This window comes from Lithobates pipiens, unplaced genomic scaffold (genome assembly GCF_037356315.1).
Source record: "Lithobates pipiens isolate NorthernLeopardFrog02 unplaced genomic scaffold, aLitPip1_a1.2 Scaffold_13, whole genome shotgun sequence".
Taxonomy (NCBI): Eukaryota; Metazoa; Chordata; class Amphibia; order Anura; family Ranidae; genus Lithobates; species Lithobates pipiens.
This window is the reverse complement of record NW_027507718.1, coordinates 230,094,964-230,112,824: the sequence shown is the minus strand read 5'-3', so window position 1 is coordinate 230,112,824 and position 17,861 is coordinate 230,094,964. Positions and strand designations below refer to the sequence as shown.

General features: G+C 39.2%; 2 protein-coding genes across 2 annotated transcripts in view; both read left to right on the top strand.

Moving 5' to 3' along the window:
• The first annotated feature begins 6,207 nt into the window (after positions 1–6,207).
• Positions 6,208–11,998, top strand: LOC143975876 (mucin-16-like). The gene is made up of 7 exons (XM_077478430.1): positions 6,208–6,344; positions 6,950–7,017; positions 8,130–8,302; positions 8,817–8,834; positions 9,151–9,314; positions 9,685–9,752; positions 11,806–11,998. Exons 1-7 carry the CDS (start codon positions 6,288–6,290, stop codon positions 11,996–11,998), a joined length of 741 nt encoding a protein of 246 aa, XP_077334556.1. The 5' UTR covers positions 6,208–6,287.
• Positions 11,999–12,041: 43 nt separating this feature from the next.
• The window catches only part of LOC143974690 (mucin-16-like), a 52,205-nt gene continuing 46,385 nt past the window's right edge, over positions 12,042–17,861 (top strand). The window contains exons 1-2 of the mRNA XM_077476318.1: positions 12,042–12,079; positions 16,061–16,212. Of these exons, the coding sequence (XP_077332444.1) occupies positions 12,067–12,079; positions 16,061–16,212 (165 nt within the window). The 5' untranslated portion in view covers positions 12,042–12,066. The remainder of the gene's footprint in view (positions 12,080–16,060; positions 16,213–17,861) is intronic.

Here is a 17,861-nt window from a genome sequence, read left to right as displayed (position 1 = left end):
ATATGGTGGCTTCATTTGTTTTTTTAAGTCTAAGTACTGTACTGCATGTGAATCCAGTTAGAAATCACTTGCCCTTGTATCTTCACGTACATTGAAGTTACAAAACTACTCATCTTGTCATGAAGATAAGGAGATTTGTAGCCCAAATCAGGAGAGTAGTCTTCATGGACAGTTCTGTTGAGTTTGCTGATACTAGAATCTCTGAGAAATACAAAGATGTTTGTGGGTGATCATCCTAGCTTGTATCTACATATCCTTTAAAATAAAGAAAAAAGCTGATCCCATACTGCTTGTCCATACAAGCATTTGTAGTCACAAGTAAGACAAACATAATATGCTGAGTTTTTTACTTCATATACACATTCTAACATGTTCGGACCTTTTTTTTGTTTGTCTATGTATTTTAAAGCACATAGCTTATTTCATTTTTCTGTACTGTGTTTGCAGCCCTGGAATGGTGCCTGAATCTTTCAGGATTGACTGTGTGTGCTCATACGTTAACAGCACAGTAGGCCAGAAATTTACCAAGCAATCGGTTTATAAGGAAGTCTACACCCTCACAAATGGAATAAATAACTTGGCCAAATACCCCTTGGACAATTCCAGCCTATATATTGATGGTAATGTGTGTTATAATTATAAATGATAAAAATGCTCAGACATATAATGTATGCAAGTAGCGTAAATGGATCATTGTTCATTTTTTTTTTAATTAAAATAACAAATATATTATACCTACCTGCTCTGTGCAGTGGCTTTGCACAGAGCAGCCAAACTGCCTCTTCTGGCCCCCCTCCACCCACGGGAACTCCAGGCTCTTTCTCTTCTCTGTGTGCCCCCATAACAAGCTGCTTGCTATGGGGGCACAGGTGCAGGCTTTCTTCTGAGTCACGCTGCCTGTGTCCATTGATGCACAGAGCGCAGGTCAGTCCAGCCCCCAACTTCTGGTGTTGCCCGAATCCCTGTGAGAAGAAGAAGAGAGGGGAAAGAAGACTGCAGCAGTGCAAAGTGCTGGGTCACTGACAGGCTTAGGTAAGGGTTTGGTGGGGTGGAGTCATTAGTTAGTGGGGGGTTTTTACTTTAATCCAGGGAATTAAGGTAAAAAAACAGCCATCCTTTAGAACCATTTTAGGGTTCATAGAAAGGGAGGGTGTAGAGGAGCTCTTAAAAGCTGTTGAATCCCACCTGCATCAGGCTGTATTTGTCAGCTTTATGGAGTGCTATCCATGATCCTACTAAGATGCTTTGCTTTAAAACTCATACATACGACCAGATCTACAGCCACACAGAAAGTCTGCTGTTGTAGGGTTTAATGAACCCTATTAGAAAAATAGGGGCCAGTAATGAGCACACATTGATGAAACACTTTGAAAGGCTTATCTATACCTCTAATACATTAAATATGTTGAATAAGGCTATTAAATATTGCAAATACCAAGGATTTCAAATTAAAATTGTGTTTTAAAAACTTCTATTTCTGACCTGTCTAACTAATTGTTTTGTCAAGTAATTAATTCTCAAATACACTGTGAAGGGCATTGAACTTTTGTAAGATCTCTTAGAATGACTATTATAGGGGTCTCTTCAAGTAATGTTAACTGATCTTTATAAAATTAAAAGCCCTATTCTTTCTTTCAGGTTATAATAAATACACAGTCCCAACCAGTAAGTAGACATTTTTGGTAGGAATCAAAGGTAAAATACTCAACTGTACCTAGGATGTACTTATTGCTCATCTGTTTTCTTCTTGATAAATTTTAGACATTATGCCAACGACACGCTTGCCAACAACAGCATACCCACCAGACTCCACTGTTACAGTGAACTTCACTTTGACTAATTTGAAATATGTCCAAGAATTTACAAACCCGGCATCTTCCAAATACATTAACACCCAGGCAATCATGACTGCATTGGTAAGTAAATATTCAAAACTCCAGTACATTGCTACATTAACAGTGTAAAAGATCTTTTGCAATATGTGTTATTGCATCAGTGGGCCTTAAAATCCAACTCAAACTGAACTTTCTTTTAATTCTGAACAGAGTGGCAAAATGTTTGAATTTCTGATTTTTTCTGTCTGTGGCTTCCTTGTAGTGATTTTTTTATCCCTGTGACACCAAGAGAAGAACCGAGGTCACCAGGACACAAAGCCACTCAATTCTCACTACAAATTAAGCTGTTTTTATTGTTGTCTCTTTCCCCATTATATAGAATTTACTTCACTTCCTGTGCCTCTGTCCCCCTGTCATCAGGATAGGAATTAAGTTTAAATCTCTACAGTGGAAACAAAGACAGCAATACAAAAGCTAGAAGAGGTTCTAACCATCTCCAACTCTCCCCATTCCAAAACAAAAAAAGAGGAACTGAAGATGACATTTTTTAATTCATTTGTAAAAATCCTCCAAATTTGTCTTTTAGTTGGCCACCTTAATGAAGAACACCAGTCTCAAAATGTCTTTCTCTTCCTGCCAACTAATAAGGTAAGGATTAACCACTTGCAGACCGGACCATTTTGCTGGTCAAAGACCAGACCACTTTTTGCGATTCGGCACTGCGTCGCTTTAACTGACAATTGCGCGGTCGTGCGACGTGGCTCCCAAACAAAATTGACGTCCTTTTTTTCCTACAAATAGAGCTTTCGTTTGGTGGTATTTGATCACCCCTGCGGTTTTTAATTTTTGCGCTATAAACAAAAATAGAGCGACAATTTTGAAAAAATCGCATTATTTTTTACTTTTTGTTATAATAAATATCCCCCAAAAATATATAAAAAAATTTTTTTCCCTCAGTTTAGGCCGATACGTATTCTTCTACATATTTTTGGTAAAAAAAATCGCAATAAGCGATTATTGATTGGTTTGCGCAAAAGTTATAGCGTTTACAAAATAGGGATAGTTTTATAGCATTTTTATTAATAATTTTTTATTATTATTTTTTTTACTAGTAATGGCGGCGATCAGCGATTTTTATTGTGACTGCGACATTGTGGGGGACCCATCGGACATTTTTGACAAATTTTTGGGACCATTGTCATTTATACAGTAATCACTGCTATATAAATGTAGTGATTCCTGTGTAAATGACACTGGCAGTGAAGGGGTTAACCAGTGGGTGGCAGTGTAGGGGTTAAGTGTTCCTAGGGGTGTGTTACTAACTGTGGGGGGTTGGGCTTTCATTTAGTGAACACTGATCTCTGCTCCAATCACATGGAGCAGAGATCAGCGTCACTAGTTGCTAGGCAGAATGGAAAAATGCTGTTTACACAGCATTTCCTCCATTCGGCCGCTCCGTGAGACGATCGCGGGGATGCCCGCGGCGATCGAGTCCGCGGGTCCCGCGACCGGACTCACGAGGGTCCCGACCAGCACAGGGCGGCATTGAATATTGGACGTACCTGTACGCCAATATGCCTGCCCGTGCCATTCTGTCGACGTGCATCGTCGTGCGCTGGTCGGGAAGTGGTTAAAATGGCCATAAACAATTGCATAATAAGTTCATTTTTTGGTTAGAAAGATGTTTAAGTTGAATGTCCCTTATAACTGTGAACTTAACTAATCTTCACTTTTTCAATGATTTAAATTGATATACAGTTTGGAAAACAGCGAAGGTGACACCAAAATCAATGCCAACTGTTACTACCGCAGCAAGTTATTAACCACTCCATTTAATACAGTGGCTTTTTACAAGGAACTGAAAGATCGGACTTATAATGTGACAAAGTTAGCAATCTACAGCCTGAATCCTAACAGCCTTTATATCAATGGTAAAATTTATTTATTTTTCTTCTTATTATTATTTCTTATCTATGAATTACAAGTGCCAAATTTGTGTGTCTCTGTGTAATTTTTCATTAAGCAACAAATTCAGTTTACAAATTGTTTTTTAACCAACAACCAAGAGTAAAAGATTACTGCTTATATGGGTTTTGCTTGCCTCTAGGCAATATAGTAATTATCTATACTTTAATATAGTATGAAAGAACAATTTTAAGCTGCATGCCTCGGATCCATAATGCTCTTACAACTTTAGGAGCGAGTGAACAGGAACACAACACAGGATATTTTTCTCTGGAATATTTTGCCTGCTAGTGGAGCCTAATTGTGGAAGAATTAGGCCTCCTTTTTTTTCCTACTGGCTTATTGAATCTAAGGAGGTGTATAATAAACTTTGCATACAAGAAAAAGAACCGCTGCCCCAGGTGTATAAAGATAAGGCTGATTGGAGTATCTTGCAGAGTGCTAGCCCTGGCCCCCCTCAGTGGGAAACTTGTAAAGAAGAAAGAAATGGCTGCATATCCAGATTTTCAGATTGCCTTTTATTTTGCTTTACAAAGATAACTCCAGAGACACTAAACTGTGGTTACGTAGAACACACAAGACCACAGTTTGATGTCTCTGGTGTTATCTTTGTGAAGCAAAATAAAAGGCAGTTGGAAATTCTGCACCTATGGCTGGTTTTGTGGAGAAGCTTAATGGCACCAGCAGGAGGTTTCTGAATATTTTAACATACTGTAATTGCATGTTGCTGGAGTTATGCTGTGGTTATCTCAAAAAGGCTAACATTTTTATTGTCTCTTTTCTTTCTTAGGTTATAATGAGCAAGCGTCAATGTCTCTGGTTCCAAGTAAGCTATTAAAAACAATAGATTTATAGTCAACATATACAGTACAATATAATTAGTTAAACATACAGATACAGCAATATAATCTAAAGCCAGATGCTCACTTACTTAAAATTGTCTGGTTCAGCAGAAACTGGCCGACTTTTGGACCGTGTACTCTTCTCTGTTGAACAGAAGCTGGTCATGGAATTGGCTTCTGTTGAATAGTCCTGCTGAAAAACCAGAAGGCTTTCAGTACTTGCAACCAATGGCTGCAAGTGCTAATTAGTGTATGCTGGTGTTGAATCCCACTTAGCTTCATCAGGCTGTATTTTTCAGTATTATTGAGTGCTATGCATGATCCTATTAAGATGCTTTGCAATACAATTCATAAAAACAACCAGGCACACAGCCACACAGAGAGACTGCTATTTGTTGGGTTTAATGAACCCTATAAGTACCCAGGACTGCAGCCAGCAGTTCTGCCAGCTGACCATAGAGCTGATTGGGGACTGGAATGGTATTTTGTCACTTCCGGTTTTGCTGGTTGTAAACAAACGATTAGTGGTTTGTAAAAAGCGTTGGCTCATACCAAGATTGGATCATACCAAGATGGCAGAGGAGACATCTGAGGTCAAGAATGGCCCTGATCATCTCTATGGTGTAAGAAACCGGAATTAATGTGTATTTTGTCACATCTGGTTTCACTGGTTGTAAACAAACCATTAGTGGATTGTAAAAAGCGTTGGATCATACCAAGATCAGATCATACAAAGAGAGCAAAGGAGACATCTGGGGTCTAATAGACCCCAGATGTCTTAGTAGAGAATACCTTCACTGCCTATTGTTAGCACAATGGATGTTTACAGTCCTTGTGATTACAATAAAAGTGATAAAAAATATTTAAAAGTACAGAGTAAAAATAAAATAAAATAAAAAGATGAAAATAGATAAAATAACAATTATGAAGCACCCTCATCCCCCATTGCTCAGACATGTTGGACCAACTTTGTACAAAACAGCGATTGCATCACACATGTGAGGTATCACCGTGAACAGCAGATCAAGAGCAATAATTCTAGCACCCAACCCCCTGTGTATATCTAAAGTGGTAATAGGTAAAGGCTTTTAAAACATTGCTTACAAATAGTATAATATGTCATTTGTCGCCGTTCCATTGGCGTGTGCAGTTTTAAAGCATGATATGTTTGGTATCTATTTACTCAGTGCAACATCATCTTTTAAAGTATACTGAAAAATTGGGTATTATATTGTGTTTTTGTGCATTTTTCCCACAAAAAATTGCATTTGAAAAACCACTGTGCAAATACTGTGACATGAAAAGAACACCACCATTTTATTCTCTAGGGCCTCTGCTTGGAGGTTCTAACTAATTTTCTGGCAAAAAAATACGGATCTTTACATGTATGTGAGAAGTGTCAGAAAAGGCCATGGTCTTCAAGTGGTTAAAGATATTCTGCAACATTAACAGCCAGTTCTATAAAATCTGCGCTTCTTATTATGTTGTGCTTTTTTGATAAAAAAAATATTTATACTCTACTTTGGAGCATTGTGTGATGTTGATTTATTTGTTTTTTTCAGCTAAAAATCCAACCACACCATTGACAGCAGTTAATTATTTTACTGTAAATATTTCTATAACTAATCTCCCATACACCTCTAATATGGGGACACCGAACACCTCCATATTCAACAGCACTCGGCTTATAATGAATACTGTGGTAAGTATGGATTATGAATTCACAGCTTTTACGAAAGTCTGCAAACATGAAGCAAGATCATAGTTTTGTTTTTATAGTTAAAACATATTTTTTTCCCTATCTATAGGGGCAAGGTTCAGGAGTTCCTGGTTTTTGTATCTAGCGAAATTATGTCATTGTGGCCATAATGCATTGCCTGGCCTTGAACCTAGGTCAGCTGACATAGGAGGGTAAATGCCCTCACTCTAAAAGGATGGGTTCCCAGCAGCCATATTGACAACATGCTTTAGCTGTGACAGACAAAACTTAGGCCATGACCATACACAGAGCAACCTGCAACCCTGGGTTTGTATACAATCCCTTACCTATTAGCCTAGAACATCCTTACTGTTTTTTTCACATTCAGCTCCCATTGATTTCAATAGAGGTTGGATTTGGCACCTGAATTTCAGTAACTCAACCCGCGTACGCTTGGCTTATCACTATGTAAGACACACTGATAAGAATTCTTATATTAGATGATCACGGGTTAAAAAATGGCTTCTCTTTAAAATGTTTAAAAATATTAACTGTGCCTTGTTGGTTGTTTTAATCATCTTTAAGAATATGTTGTTTGTCTTTTCCAGATAAATTATGTTGTGAACCAAACCACTCTGAAATTTTTTTCTCCAGTATGTCAGACCATAAAATTTAGGTAAGTAATTAATAATGTGTGTGCAGTATGCTTACTGTAGTCAAGCTTTTAGTTTTGCTATGGGCTTCTGTATGTTGCACTTAGTTATTGAATTTGATTTCTGTTAAATTAGCTTTTATATTTTGCACACATTCAAGAGGAACTTCAGTAAGTTCTTTAAAGCTGAACCCTAGGCAGAAATATTAGCAATGTCATACCTTAGTGCAATATGCTGATTGTTTCTCTCCCCACTGTGTAATCTCTGAGAAATCCAGGTTGCATTGTTTGAATTATAGCTTGTATTCCACTGACATCCATTTTGTAAGACCAATGGCCACTATGCATCCCTTGGCGAATTATACATACATATTTACGTCTCTGCTTGCTGTAGTGGGTGGACTCGGGAGTCTAAGACTCCTGATAGTTACATAGTTACATAGTTAGTAAGGTTGAATAAAGACACCATCCAGTTCAACCTGATCTGACACTTCCATTGTGGATACCAGACACAACCCTTAGTGCCAACTCCGTCCTACATTTCTCCTTCAGTTCACTGCACACATTGGCCTTCATTTCATGCATTTCCCATGGGAAATTAAATTATGGGAAATGTTACTCCTCTTTCCCAGTTCGGATATGATGTGCAGCAAGAAAGACAGTTCTCTTTTGCAAAGGATGTTATGACATCACTGAGATGGAAAATCTTGGATTACAAAAAAGTAAAACAGAGCTTAGGGAGAGAGATCTGTAATTGCAAAGATAGCTACATTCTGGAGTTCAGCCTTAACAAATAAAACAATTAAAAGTCAACAGTTACAAACACTGTAGCTGCTGACTTTTAAAAAACAGCTGCTCTCCAGTCCATGGATTCCAGTGATGTCTTTTCACAGCTGATTCTTCCCATCACACCACCATCTTGTTTTTGGGAGCCCTTTGTGACGTCATGATAAATCACAGTCAGCTCGCCAATGCACATTTGTCCCAGTTACATAAAATGTCAAACTGCACCCCCCCCGTTTGAATAGATTACAATGGGAAAGTGGCTTTTCTGCATATTTAGAGTTATCATACTGCATCTTAATAAATCTAAATAAATACATGGGAATAATATATTTTCCATTTTGCTTTTACAGCTCAGCTAATGGAGCAAGTGCCACCAAAGTGGATGCCATCTGCACTTATGTCAACAGTTCTGGAGCACCTAGATTTGATCAAGTCGCTTTTTTCAAAGAGCTAGCGAACAAAACAAATGGTGTCACCAGCCTAGGGATATATTCCCTGGATCCCAACAGTCTTTATGTCAATGGTAATTTTCAATCCATTCTTTAAAATGTGTGTTGCCTTATCTTTAAACTACCCCAGCCAAAACCATGGTTGGTGCGTTTTTAAAGGAAATATAACTATAGAACTGGTAAAACATTTATACCCATATATAATTACATAGTTTATTAACAATCTTTAGATGACATGACCCCCCCCCCCCAAAAAAAAAATCTGAAAACCTTCCATAGTTAATTTGGCAAGTGTAAATTCTCTGACATATATTTTGCTACTGAATGCGATTTCATAAATCCACCCTATATGACATTTACAGACAATGTCCACTTACAAAGTCTGACTTAATGGCCCATGTCACTTAGAATTATGGCTTATAGGTAGTTAGGAAGTTCTCATTGGAATGCCCCCCCCCCCCCCCCCCCCACTGTGTACTTACAAATGTTCTGATTACATTTTCTGGTTGGCTATCTGTGAGTAAAATTTTAACATTTGTTTTGTCATAATTAAAAGGTCAAACTAATTTTTTTTGCTCTCTCCTACAGGATACAATGAAGCAACATGTAAGTAGTGGTCCAGTTTATTTTAAAATGTATACTGTTTGCTTTGGCTTTGCCAATGACCCCTCCCAGTTAGCCGAATATATATGTATTTAAGATGTCATAACAGGGCTGCATACCCTAGAAATGTTGTTAGCCATTTTGTTCTTAACCTGAAATAGTCGTTAGTAATTTTTTTCTGTAAAAGGTTTCTGTAGTTCTAAAATGACTTTACATTACTGGATATAACATCAAAGAAGATGTGCAGAACCTTGCCCTACTACATTTTAACAGATTTATTTTAACCTGAACTCACAATTTTACTTCATTATATTATTAGCTGTGGAGACCCCCATTGAGGCAGCCACCAAAGTCCCAGTAGATGCAGCCAGTTCTGAAGAAATCACACTCAATGTTACTATACTTAACCTGGCTTATACTTCTGACCTTGCTTCCAAAAATTCCTTAAAGTACAACTCTACATCTACCAATGTGCTGTACTTGGTAAGTACTGACACTTTTTTTTTATATTTCCAATTCTCTTTAACATACCATGTACACATAGAAGAATTTATATACTTTGGTGCAGTCTATAAATACTGTTATAGCAAATAAAGCGAGCGAATCCTACCTGCATACTGTATTTTTAAACTATATTTTATTTTACATAAAATACACATATGTTTTAATTTCTAAATAGCATTGGGCAGGTGCAGATGTCGGCTCCTTTCTTAAAGAATGCTGGCTTATGGAAACAATTCATATGATGTAGCTATTCTTTTGTGTGTCATTTGAATTGTGTGGTTTGACAATATATACTTTAGCTGGGAATGTTCTGAATTATCTAGTGACTTTTCCTATGTTATGCTGCTAGGTGAACAATTTAATGAAAAACAGCACCCTTGGTTCCAAGTTGATAAATTGCCTTCTTGATAGCTTTGCGTAAGTAACAGTTTATAAAACGTTAACAATATGTACTCTTGACATCTTCGGAAATTTGTCTCTTATTTTCATGTAGTGTATAAAGTTTAAATGTTTTATTTATGGTTTTATATAACAACATTAGTCCATTTATGCACAGATTTAAAACTAATATCTTGTTTATTCACAATTAGCTATCACAAATCATATACATATATTATACTGTACATCACCCATTGGATTCAAGCCATTTCAGTAACAGTGAAATGGGAAGTGTTAAAATTAGAATTCTTTTCCCAGGAATCTGGCTTTTATAAATGGAAATCAAATGCTTACTGTGGGTTACTGCAATTTGCAGTATAGCTTTATTTTTAGTGATTCCTTATTGAATAAATGGTCCATTGCCACATAATTTTATTTGTCCTGCAAATGTTTATAGATGCAGAAAAATGTTCTGTAGCATATCCCGAGCAGTTGATAGACAAAAAAAAATGAGTCCATGCTTTGATAGAGCTTTACTGATGAGCTTACCATTATTACTTTCTCTTAATTTATTATTTTACAGATTTTTGAGGGAATTGTAATAACATTGTTTATGGTTATTTAACCACTTCAGGACCGCCGTATTGCCAATGTACGTCAACACAATGGCACAGGCAGGCACAATCACGTAGATGTACGTGATTGCCTTCCAGCGGGTGGGGGGTCCGATCGGACCCCCTCCCGCTGGTTACGGCGGTCCGGTTTGCTCCAGGAGTGCTCCGTGATGAGGGGATGGCCGTTGGTTTTCGGCCACCCCCTCTGGATCGCTCCTGGCCAATGAGAAGCTTCCTCCCACTGTGTATTGTTTACACAGGAAGGAGGAAGTGATGTCATTCTCCTCGGGGCGGTCTTTTTGACCGGACTACGAGGAGAAGACTAATAGTAAGTGTGCACCAACACTACACTGACATGTAGGTACACACAGGCACACAAACCCCCCCCCCCCGATCCCCCCCCCATTAACCCTTTCACCCCCTTTCACCAGCGATCACAGTATAAGTGTCACTGGTGTTGCTGGTTAGCCAGTTAGTTATTTAGGTTCCCCGTCAGGTTTTTATATAGCGCCAGGGACCCCCATATACTACCTAATAAAAATTTGAACCCCCTGATTGCCCCTAGTTAACCCTTTCACCACTGATCACCGTATAAGTGTTACGGGTGACTCTGGTTAGTTTGTTTTTTATAGCATCAGGGCACCCACCATTTATTACCCAATAAAGGTTTAACCCCCTGATCACCCGGCGGGTGATATCAATTAGGTTTTAGGGTCAGGGTCTGCGTCGCCCCAGGCAGCGCTAGGTTAGTGCCAGTACCGCTAACACCCACACGCAAAGCATACACCTCCCGTAGTGGTATAGAATCTGAACAGATCAATATCTGATCTGATCAGATCTATACTAGCGTCCCCAGCAGTTTAGGGTTCCAAAAAAACGCATTGTTAGCGGGATCAGCCCAAATACCTGCTAACACCTGCGTTTTGCCCCTCTGCCCAGCCCACCCAAGTGCAGTATCGATTGATCACTGTCACTTACAAAATAAAAAATAAAAAAATAAAAATTCAGTTTTGAATGGACAGGTCTTTGTACCATCAACAGCTTTTTGGGAAATATTTCCTTCCAAATCAGTAGATTAAAAAGTTCTCATTCAGTAAATAAGTTCTTACATTGGTCATTTGTTTCATTTTTATTTTAGTGTGCGAACCTCTATCAGGATCTTTTTTATTGATGTCTGTGTCCCCATTGCAGAGATTTCCTCTCATGAGGACATGGCAATAAAAATAGGTTTTATCTGATGTTATCAAATAGTTTTCCAACATAAAATTGGTTCTTCAGGCTACTTTCGCCTGTGCATATAGGATCAGTACATTTTCTCACATCTAAAAAAGGAGTAGTAAAATCAATTACAATAATAACTCTGTACTTTTATTGTATACTTGAAATGGCATTGCCACTTGTACTTGTACTTATACTTGAAATGGCGTTACCACTTGTGATACTAATGACTGAAAAAACATGACTTTTCTGTTCACCAGATTCAATACAGTTGGCACCAAAGTAAACTTAGTTTGTAATATTAAGAAGGATGCTACAGGGCTGAAATTTGATGCGGAAGCATTTTACAATGAGGTGTCTTCCATGACCTTAAATGTTACCAAGTTGAGTATCTACAAGCTAGATGCAAACTCTCTTTATGTGAATGGTAAGAGTAATTCAATCTATTTGTAAATAGTAGATGTAGAGATTTCAAACACCAAAGTAAAATCTATCTTTGTGTTCTAGGATACAATAAGGCCATGGCTACAACAAGTAAGTTACTATACATTATTTGAATAGCTGTAAAGAATGCATTTCATATAAAAATAGCTGGATATAAAAATTGCTACTACTTTCCATTATTTATCAACTATATGCTGATATAATTTATGTTAGAAGTAGATATTATTATATAAAATTTGTTATATGTGAATATACAGTATTATTGCTAAATACACAGTATGTTATATGATAAACCAAGATGAGCTTTTAAATAACATGTTTTGTTTATAATGTGAACTTGTCTGGAAATTATACCCTTTTTTATGATGATAAGGTTTACAATCATAAACAGCTAATTTCATCCTGCCATGGCCATAGTTTAATGGTTTGCTGTGTGTATATGATGCATTTAAATGGCGTGACCAAATTTGGATAATCCCATCTGGGCAAATCTGCATGGAGGTTATCCAGTAAACCTCACACCAAACTGATCTGTCCATTGGAACTGTACTTCCAATGCTTGCCAATACAATTTGCACTTTTAAAGAAATTAGAAATTTTTTTTAGGCTTCCAACTTTAAATCATTACGTCCTAGGTCGGATTGCCCAAAAACCTTCTGGCAAGCATGCTTAAAATTACATGGTATTAAAATATATGGGAGATCTACAATGACTACATAATGGCGAATTAATTCATATATAGTTACTGTATGTTGAGTTACATAGTGGCATACTTTGCTTGTGTATAGGGATGAGCTCGCTGTTCGAGTCAAACACATGTTTGCATGTTCGACTCGAACACAGGCTGTTCGCCTGTTAAGCGAATCCAGAACTTTGTGGACCGTTTGCGCCATATTCATGTGGCGCTTACGGCCCACAATGCACTGCGCCTTTGCAGCGCATTGCTGGCTCATGATTGGCCAAGCATGCACTGTAACCCCGCATGCTTGGTCAATCACAGCGCCGGCAGAGAGGAGAGTCATAATTGGCCACAGGCAGGATGCTGAAGCTACCCCTTATTGCTGGTGTTGTTCTGTTTCTGTAACAGAGGCATCTGCAGCAGTTAGAGTGGGTGTTGTGTGCCTTCTGCACAGTATACACTTGAAGATACCCCTTATTGCTGGTGTTGTTCTCTTTCTGTAATACAGGCATCTGCAGCAGTTACAGTGGGCGCTGTGTGCCTCCTGCACAGTATACACCTGAATATACCCCTTATTGCTGGTGGTGTTCTGTTTCTCTAACACAGGCACCTGCAGCAGTTACAGTGGGTGTAGTGTGCCTCCTGCACAGTATACACCTGAAGATACCCATATTGCTGGTGTTGTTCTGTTTCTGTAACACAGGCATCTGCAGCAGTTAGAGTGGGTGTTGTGTCCCTCCTGCACAATATACACCTGAAGATACCCCTTATTGCTGGTGTTGATCTGTTTCTGTAACACAGGCATCTGCAGCAGTTATAGTGGGTGGTGTGTGCCTCCTGCACAGTATATGTATACCTGAAGATACCCCTTATTTCTTGTTTTTGTTCTGTTTCTCTAACACAGGCATCTGCAGCAGTTACAATGGGTGTAGTGTGCCTCCTGCGCAGTATACACCTGAAGCTACCCCTTATTGCTGGTGTTGTTCTGTTTCTGTAACACAGGCATCTGCAGCAGTTTTACGGTTGGTGTAGTGTGCCTCCTGCATAGTATACATGTGAAGCTACCCCATTTGCTGGTGTTCTTCAGATCCTATACTCCAGGCAGGCAGCTGCAGTAATTACAGTCAGTGTACTGTGTTATCTGCTCAGTGTGCACGTAAAGCTACCCCAATTGCTGGTTTTTCCATCTCACTGCAGGCCATAAGTATGTCTGGAAGGCCAACAAGGAGAGGCAGACAGTCACAAGACAATAAAAGAGGGCAAGCAGGCTCTGTGTCTAGAGACAACAGTGCGGGTCGTGGACGCGGTGCATCGTCATCAGCACGTGGCCATGGGACACGCTTGTCCTTATTTTCGGCAGCTGGACGTGTTGAGCTGCATCATGCCGAAGACTTGGTAGAGTGGATTACCATGGCCTCCTCATCTTCCTCATCCTCTCTCACCTAGGCTCTGGGTACTGGCAAAGCAGCTGCCAACACGTCCTCTTGTCTCGTCCCAATGTCATCAGTCACTCCTTCCCTAGACCCACCATGTCCTCCTGAGGAGTCCCCCGAACTGTTTGAGCACAGTGTTGGGTACATGCTCCAGGAGGATGCCCAGCATTTTGAAGGCTCTGATGATGATACCCAGCTAGAGGAAGGCAGAAAGAGGGGACAGCAATCTGGCAGTCATGTTCCACCAGCTGCAGCATACTGCCAGGTTTGCTTCAGTGATGAAGAGGGAGGGGATGATGAGGTCACTGACTCCACGTGGGTGCCTGATAGGAGAGAGGAGGAGGCACATCTCCAATGAGGCAGGATGCCCTCTGGGGGCCAGCTTAGGGGCAGCACACCGACTGAATCACACCACAGAGCTCCGCCTGTGCAGGGTGCTGCCTCTGCACTTTATTCTAAAAGTTCTTTGGTGTGGGCCTTTTGTGAGACGAGTGCATCAGATCGCACCGCTGCTATTTGCAACATATGTCTCAAGTGTATCTGCTATTTGCAACATATGTCTCAAGTGTATCTCGCGTGGCCAAAACATCAGCCGCTTGGGAACCACATGCTTGACCAGACATATATGGACCTGCCATGCAGCTCGTTGGCAAGCGTACTTTAAAGACCCACACCAAAGAACAAAGCGGACCTCTCCTTGCTCCTCATCAGCTGGGATCTCCAACCCCACTAGACCTTCAGTCCTCTCTGAAACCTGCACTTAGAGGAATGAAGGTGTAGGATTAGGTGTGTCACAGCCAAGTACTTGCTGCACTCTGCTAGCAGTATACCAACGTCCGATTGATTTTGTACCTTGTACATAGCAATAGCTATCATTCCAATATATCTTATTTTTATTGTTTAATAAAATATGCTTTTTCTACAAACTATGTTAGTGCCTTAAAAGTCCATTTAGGGGATACCCTTTCTTTGTATGTACTATAAATGGATGTCTTCTTGTAGACTGCAGATGTAAAGTAACACATTATAACTTTTCTTTTAATAACACATTACATACTACATAGGTGTAGTCCTGGACTCTGAACTCTCCTTCAAGCAACACATCCAATCACTGTCCAAATCCTGCCACCTCAACCTCCGCAACATCTCAAAAATACGCCCCTTTCTAACCAATGACACAACAAAGCTCTTAATTCACTTGCTGGTCATCTCCCACCTCGACTACTGCAACTCCCTTCTCATTGGCTTACCATAGTCTATCACCTCTTCAATCCATCATGAATGCCGCTGCCAGACTCATCCACCTTACCAATCGCTCTGTGTCTGCCACTCCTCTCTGTCAATCCCTCCACTGGCTTCCGCTCAGCCAAAGAATTAAATTCAAAATACTAACAACTATGTACAAAGCCATCCACAACTCTGCCCCCAGCTACATCACTAGCTTAGTCTCTAAATACCAACTTACTCGTTCTCTTCATTCCTCTCAAGACCTCCTGCTCTCTAGCTCCCTCAATACCTCCTCCCATACTCGCCTCCAGGACTTTTCCAAAGCCTCTCCAATCCTATGGAATTCCCTACCCCAATCTGTCCGCTTATCTCCTACTTTATTAGCTTTTAAACGATCCCTGAAAACACTCCTCTTCAGAGAAGCCTACCCCACCCACTCCTAACTGTATTTTCATTTTCTCCATCAGCTCCTCCCCCACAGTTATTACCTTTTGTTTCAACTTGACCCTCCCTTCTAGATTGTAAGCTCTAACGAGCAGGGCCCTCTTATCGATCCTGTATTGATTTGTATTGTAAGTGTACTGTTTGCCCTCATATTGTAAAGCGCTGCATAAACTGTTTATTGCTATATAAATCCTGAATAATAATAATAATAATAATAATAATAACAAATTATTGAAAAATTTGTGTAAACATATCTTTGGTAAATAATTCCTGTTTTTGAAATTTTAGCAACTAAAGCTCCATCTTTGACTACATTCGGAGTTTTTGGACCCAGGCAATTCTTTCTTAATTTTACAATAACGAACCTTAACTTTAATGCAAGTCTAGGAAACAAAACCTCTGGCCCATTCATAATTTTAAAAAGCAAACTTGACAACTTGGTAAGTGACATCTTTATTAAACATGAATTATTTGGAATATTAAAATAGAAGTAGTGTATTGAAATGAATATGCCATTTCTTTGTACACCAATTTTTGGAGTATGCATGGGAGCTTCTTTCTGCCATATTTATTCTGTATCAAATAACTTGCTGGCTAACTAGGAAATAGTGAACTGGCCTATGGGCCACCAGTAGCTCAACAAAGATTTCACTGAAAGCTGACCACATTGTGATGGGCCCCGGCCATGGGATGCAGGTAAGTATACTTCTGGGGTGGTGTAAGGGGTGGTTGGTTTTGGTCAGGAGGGGAATCAGAAAAGGTAAGTGCACTTTTCCTTTCTTAAATTCTCTTATATATGCTATGTCTATAGGTTATTAACATATGCTATAGTGGATCTTTATATTATATATATATATATATATATATATATATATATATATATATATATATATATATATATATATATTAATTACATGTTACTATGCCAAAAGAGGCAAAAAAAAAGCAATCCACTTTTATTACCCCAATAGTAGTTGCTCACAATTATAACTCTCAAAACAGTACTGTAAAATTGTTCTTTCTTCTTGAAATCAAGGAACATAGCTATACAATGTAATGCAAGCTTACCCTATTTTTTTATCACACTTTCTAATCACCTCAAACTATTTACTACACCTTTTTGTGCTTAATTAGTTTTGAGTCATTTTCTAATGACCTAATCATTGTATGATATTTCCAGGCCAAATCACTACATGCCTTTTTATTTGTTCTACTGAAGACCATTGTACCAGAAGCTGTCTCTGCACTTGTGGTATAACAGTCTAAGGTGGTCATATTGTTGAAGGGGCATTCAGACATGCAGGTGTGATCCAACCTATCTCAGTCACCCGTCTGTGCTGGATCTGCACATGAAGAGTTGGTTTAGCCCAGCATTTCTGTGTATGCAATGAAGAGTGACAGATGAGGCAGACGAAGATAGCTCTGTCACTGGCCTACTTCAGAGAACAATAATAATCAGACAAGTGTTTCTAGACTATACTATCATTATATCCTATGAGTAGTAATGAACTGAGCTTCCCTGGGTTTGGTTCGAGCAAGGTTCTGCAAAATTCAATGAGGTTATTCCCCACAACCAAGGATAGATATGGGAGACTGTGGGTGGGGGGTTTATTGGAATTTCTAAGCACCGTTAATAATAAGGGGGTCCCCAGATATTGGCCATCCCTCCTACATGAACTAGTACAGGGCATTCCTATACTCATTCACAAAAGAAAGTCACCAAGAAAAAAGATACATAAATTTGACAAGCCCTTTATTAAAAAATGTAAAATCCCCCAAAAATTCCCTCATTGTTAATTCATTTTCAATCATGATGCCTGCCACCTACCGACGAAAAAAAGTGATTGACTGAGGTGGAGCCAATCAGGAGAAACTTTGTATTCATTCAGAAAATACACAGCTGCCTATGAATGGCCGAGCACCACTCAGCCCAACCGTCTTTTGTTTCTGGTGTGTGACAAGAAGTTCTTATCTCGCTGCTCAAACACAAGGATGTATACTACATACAATTTTTACAGCACGCCCTGTGGGCACACCTTTTAGTGTAGAAAATAATTCATTTGGGCCAGCTGGCCTAAACAAACTACCG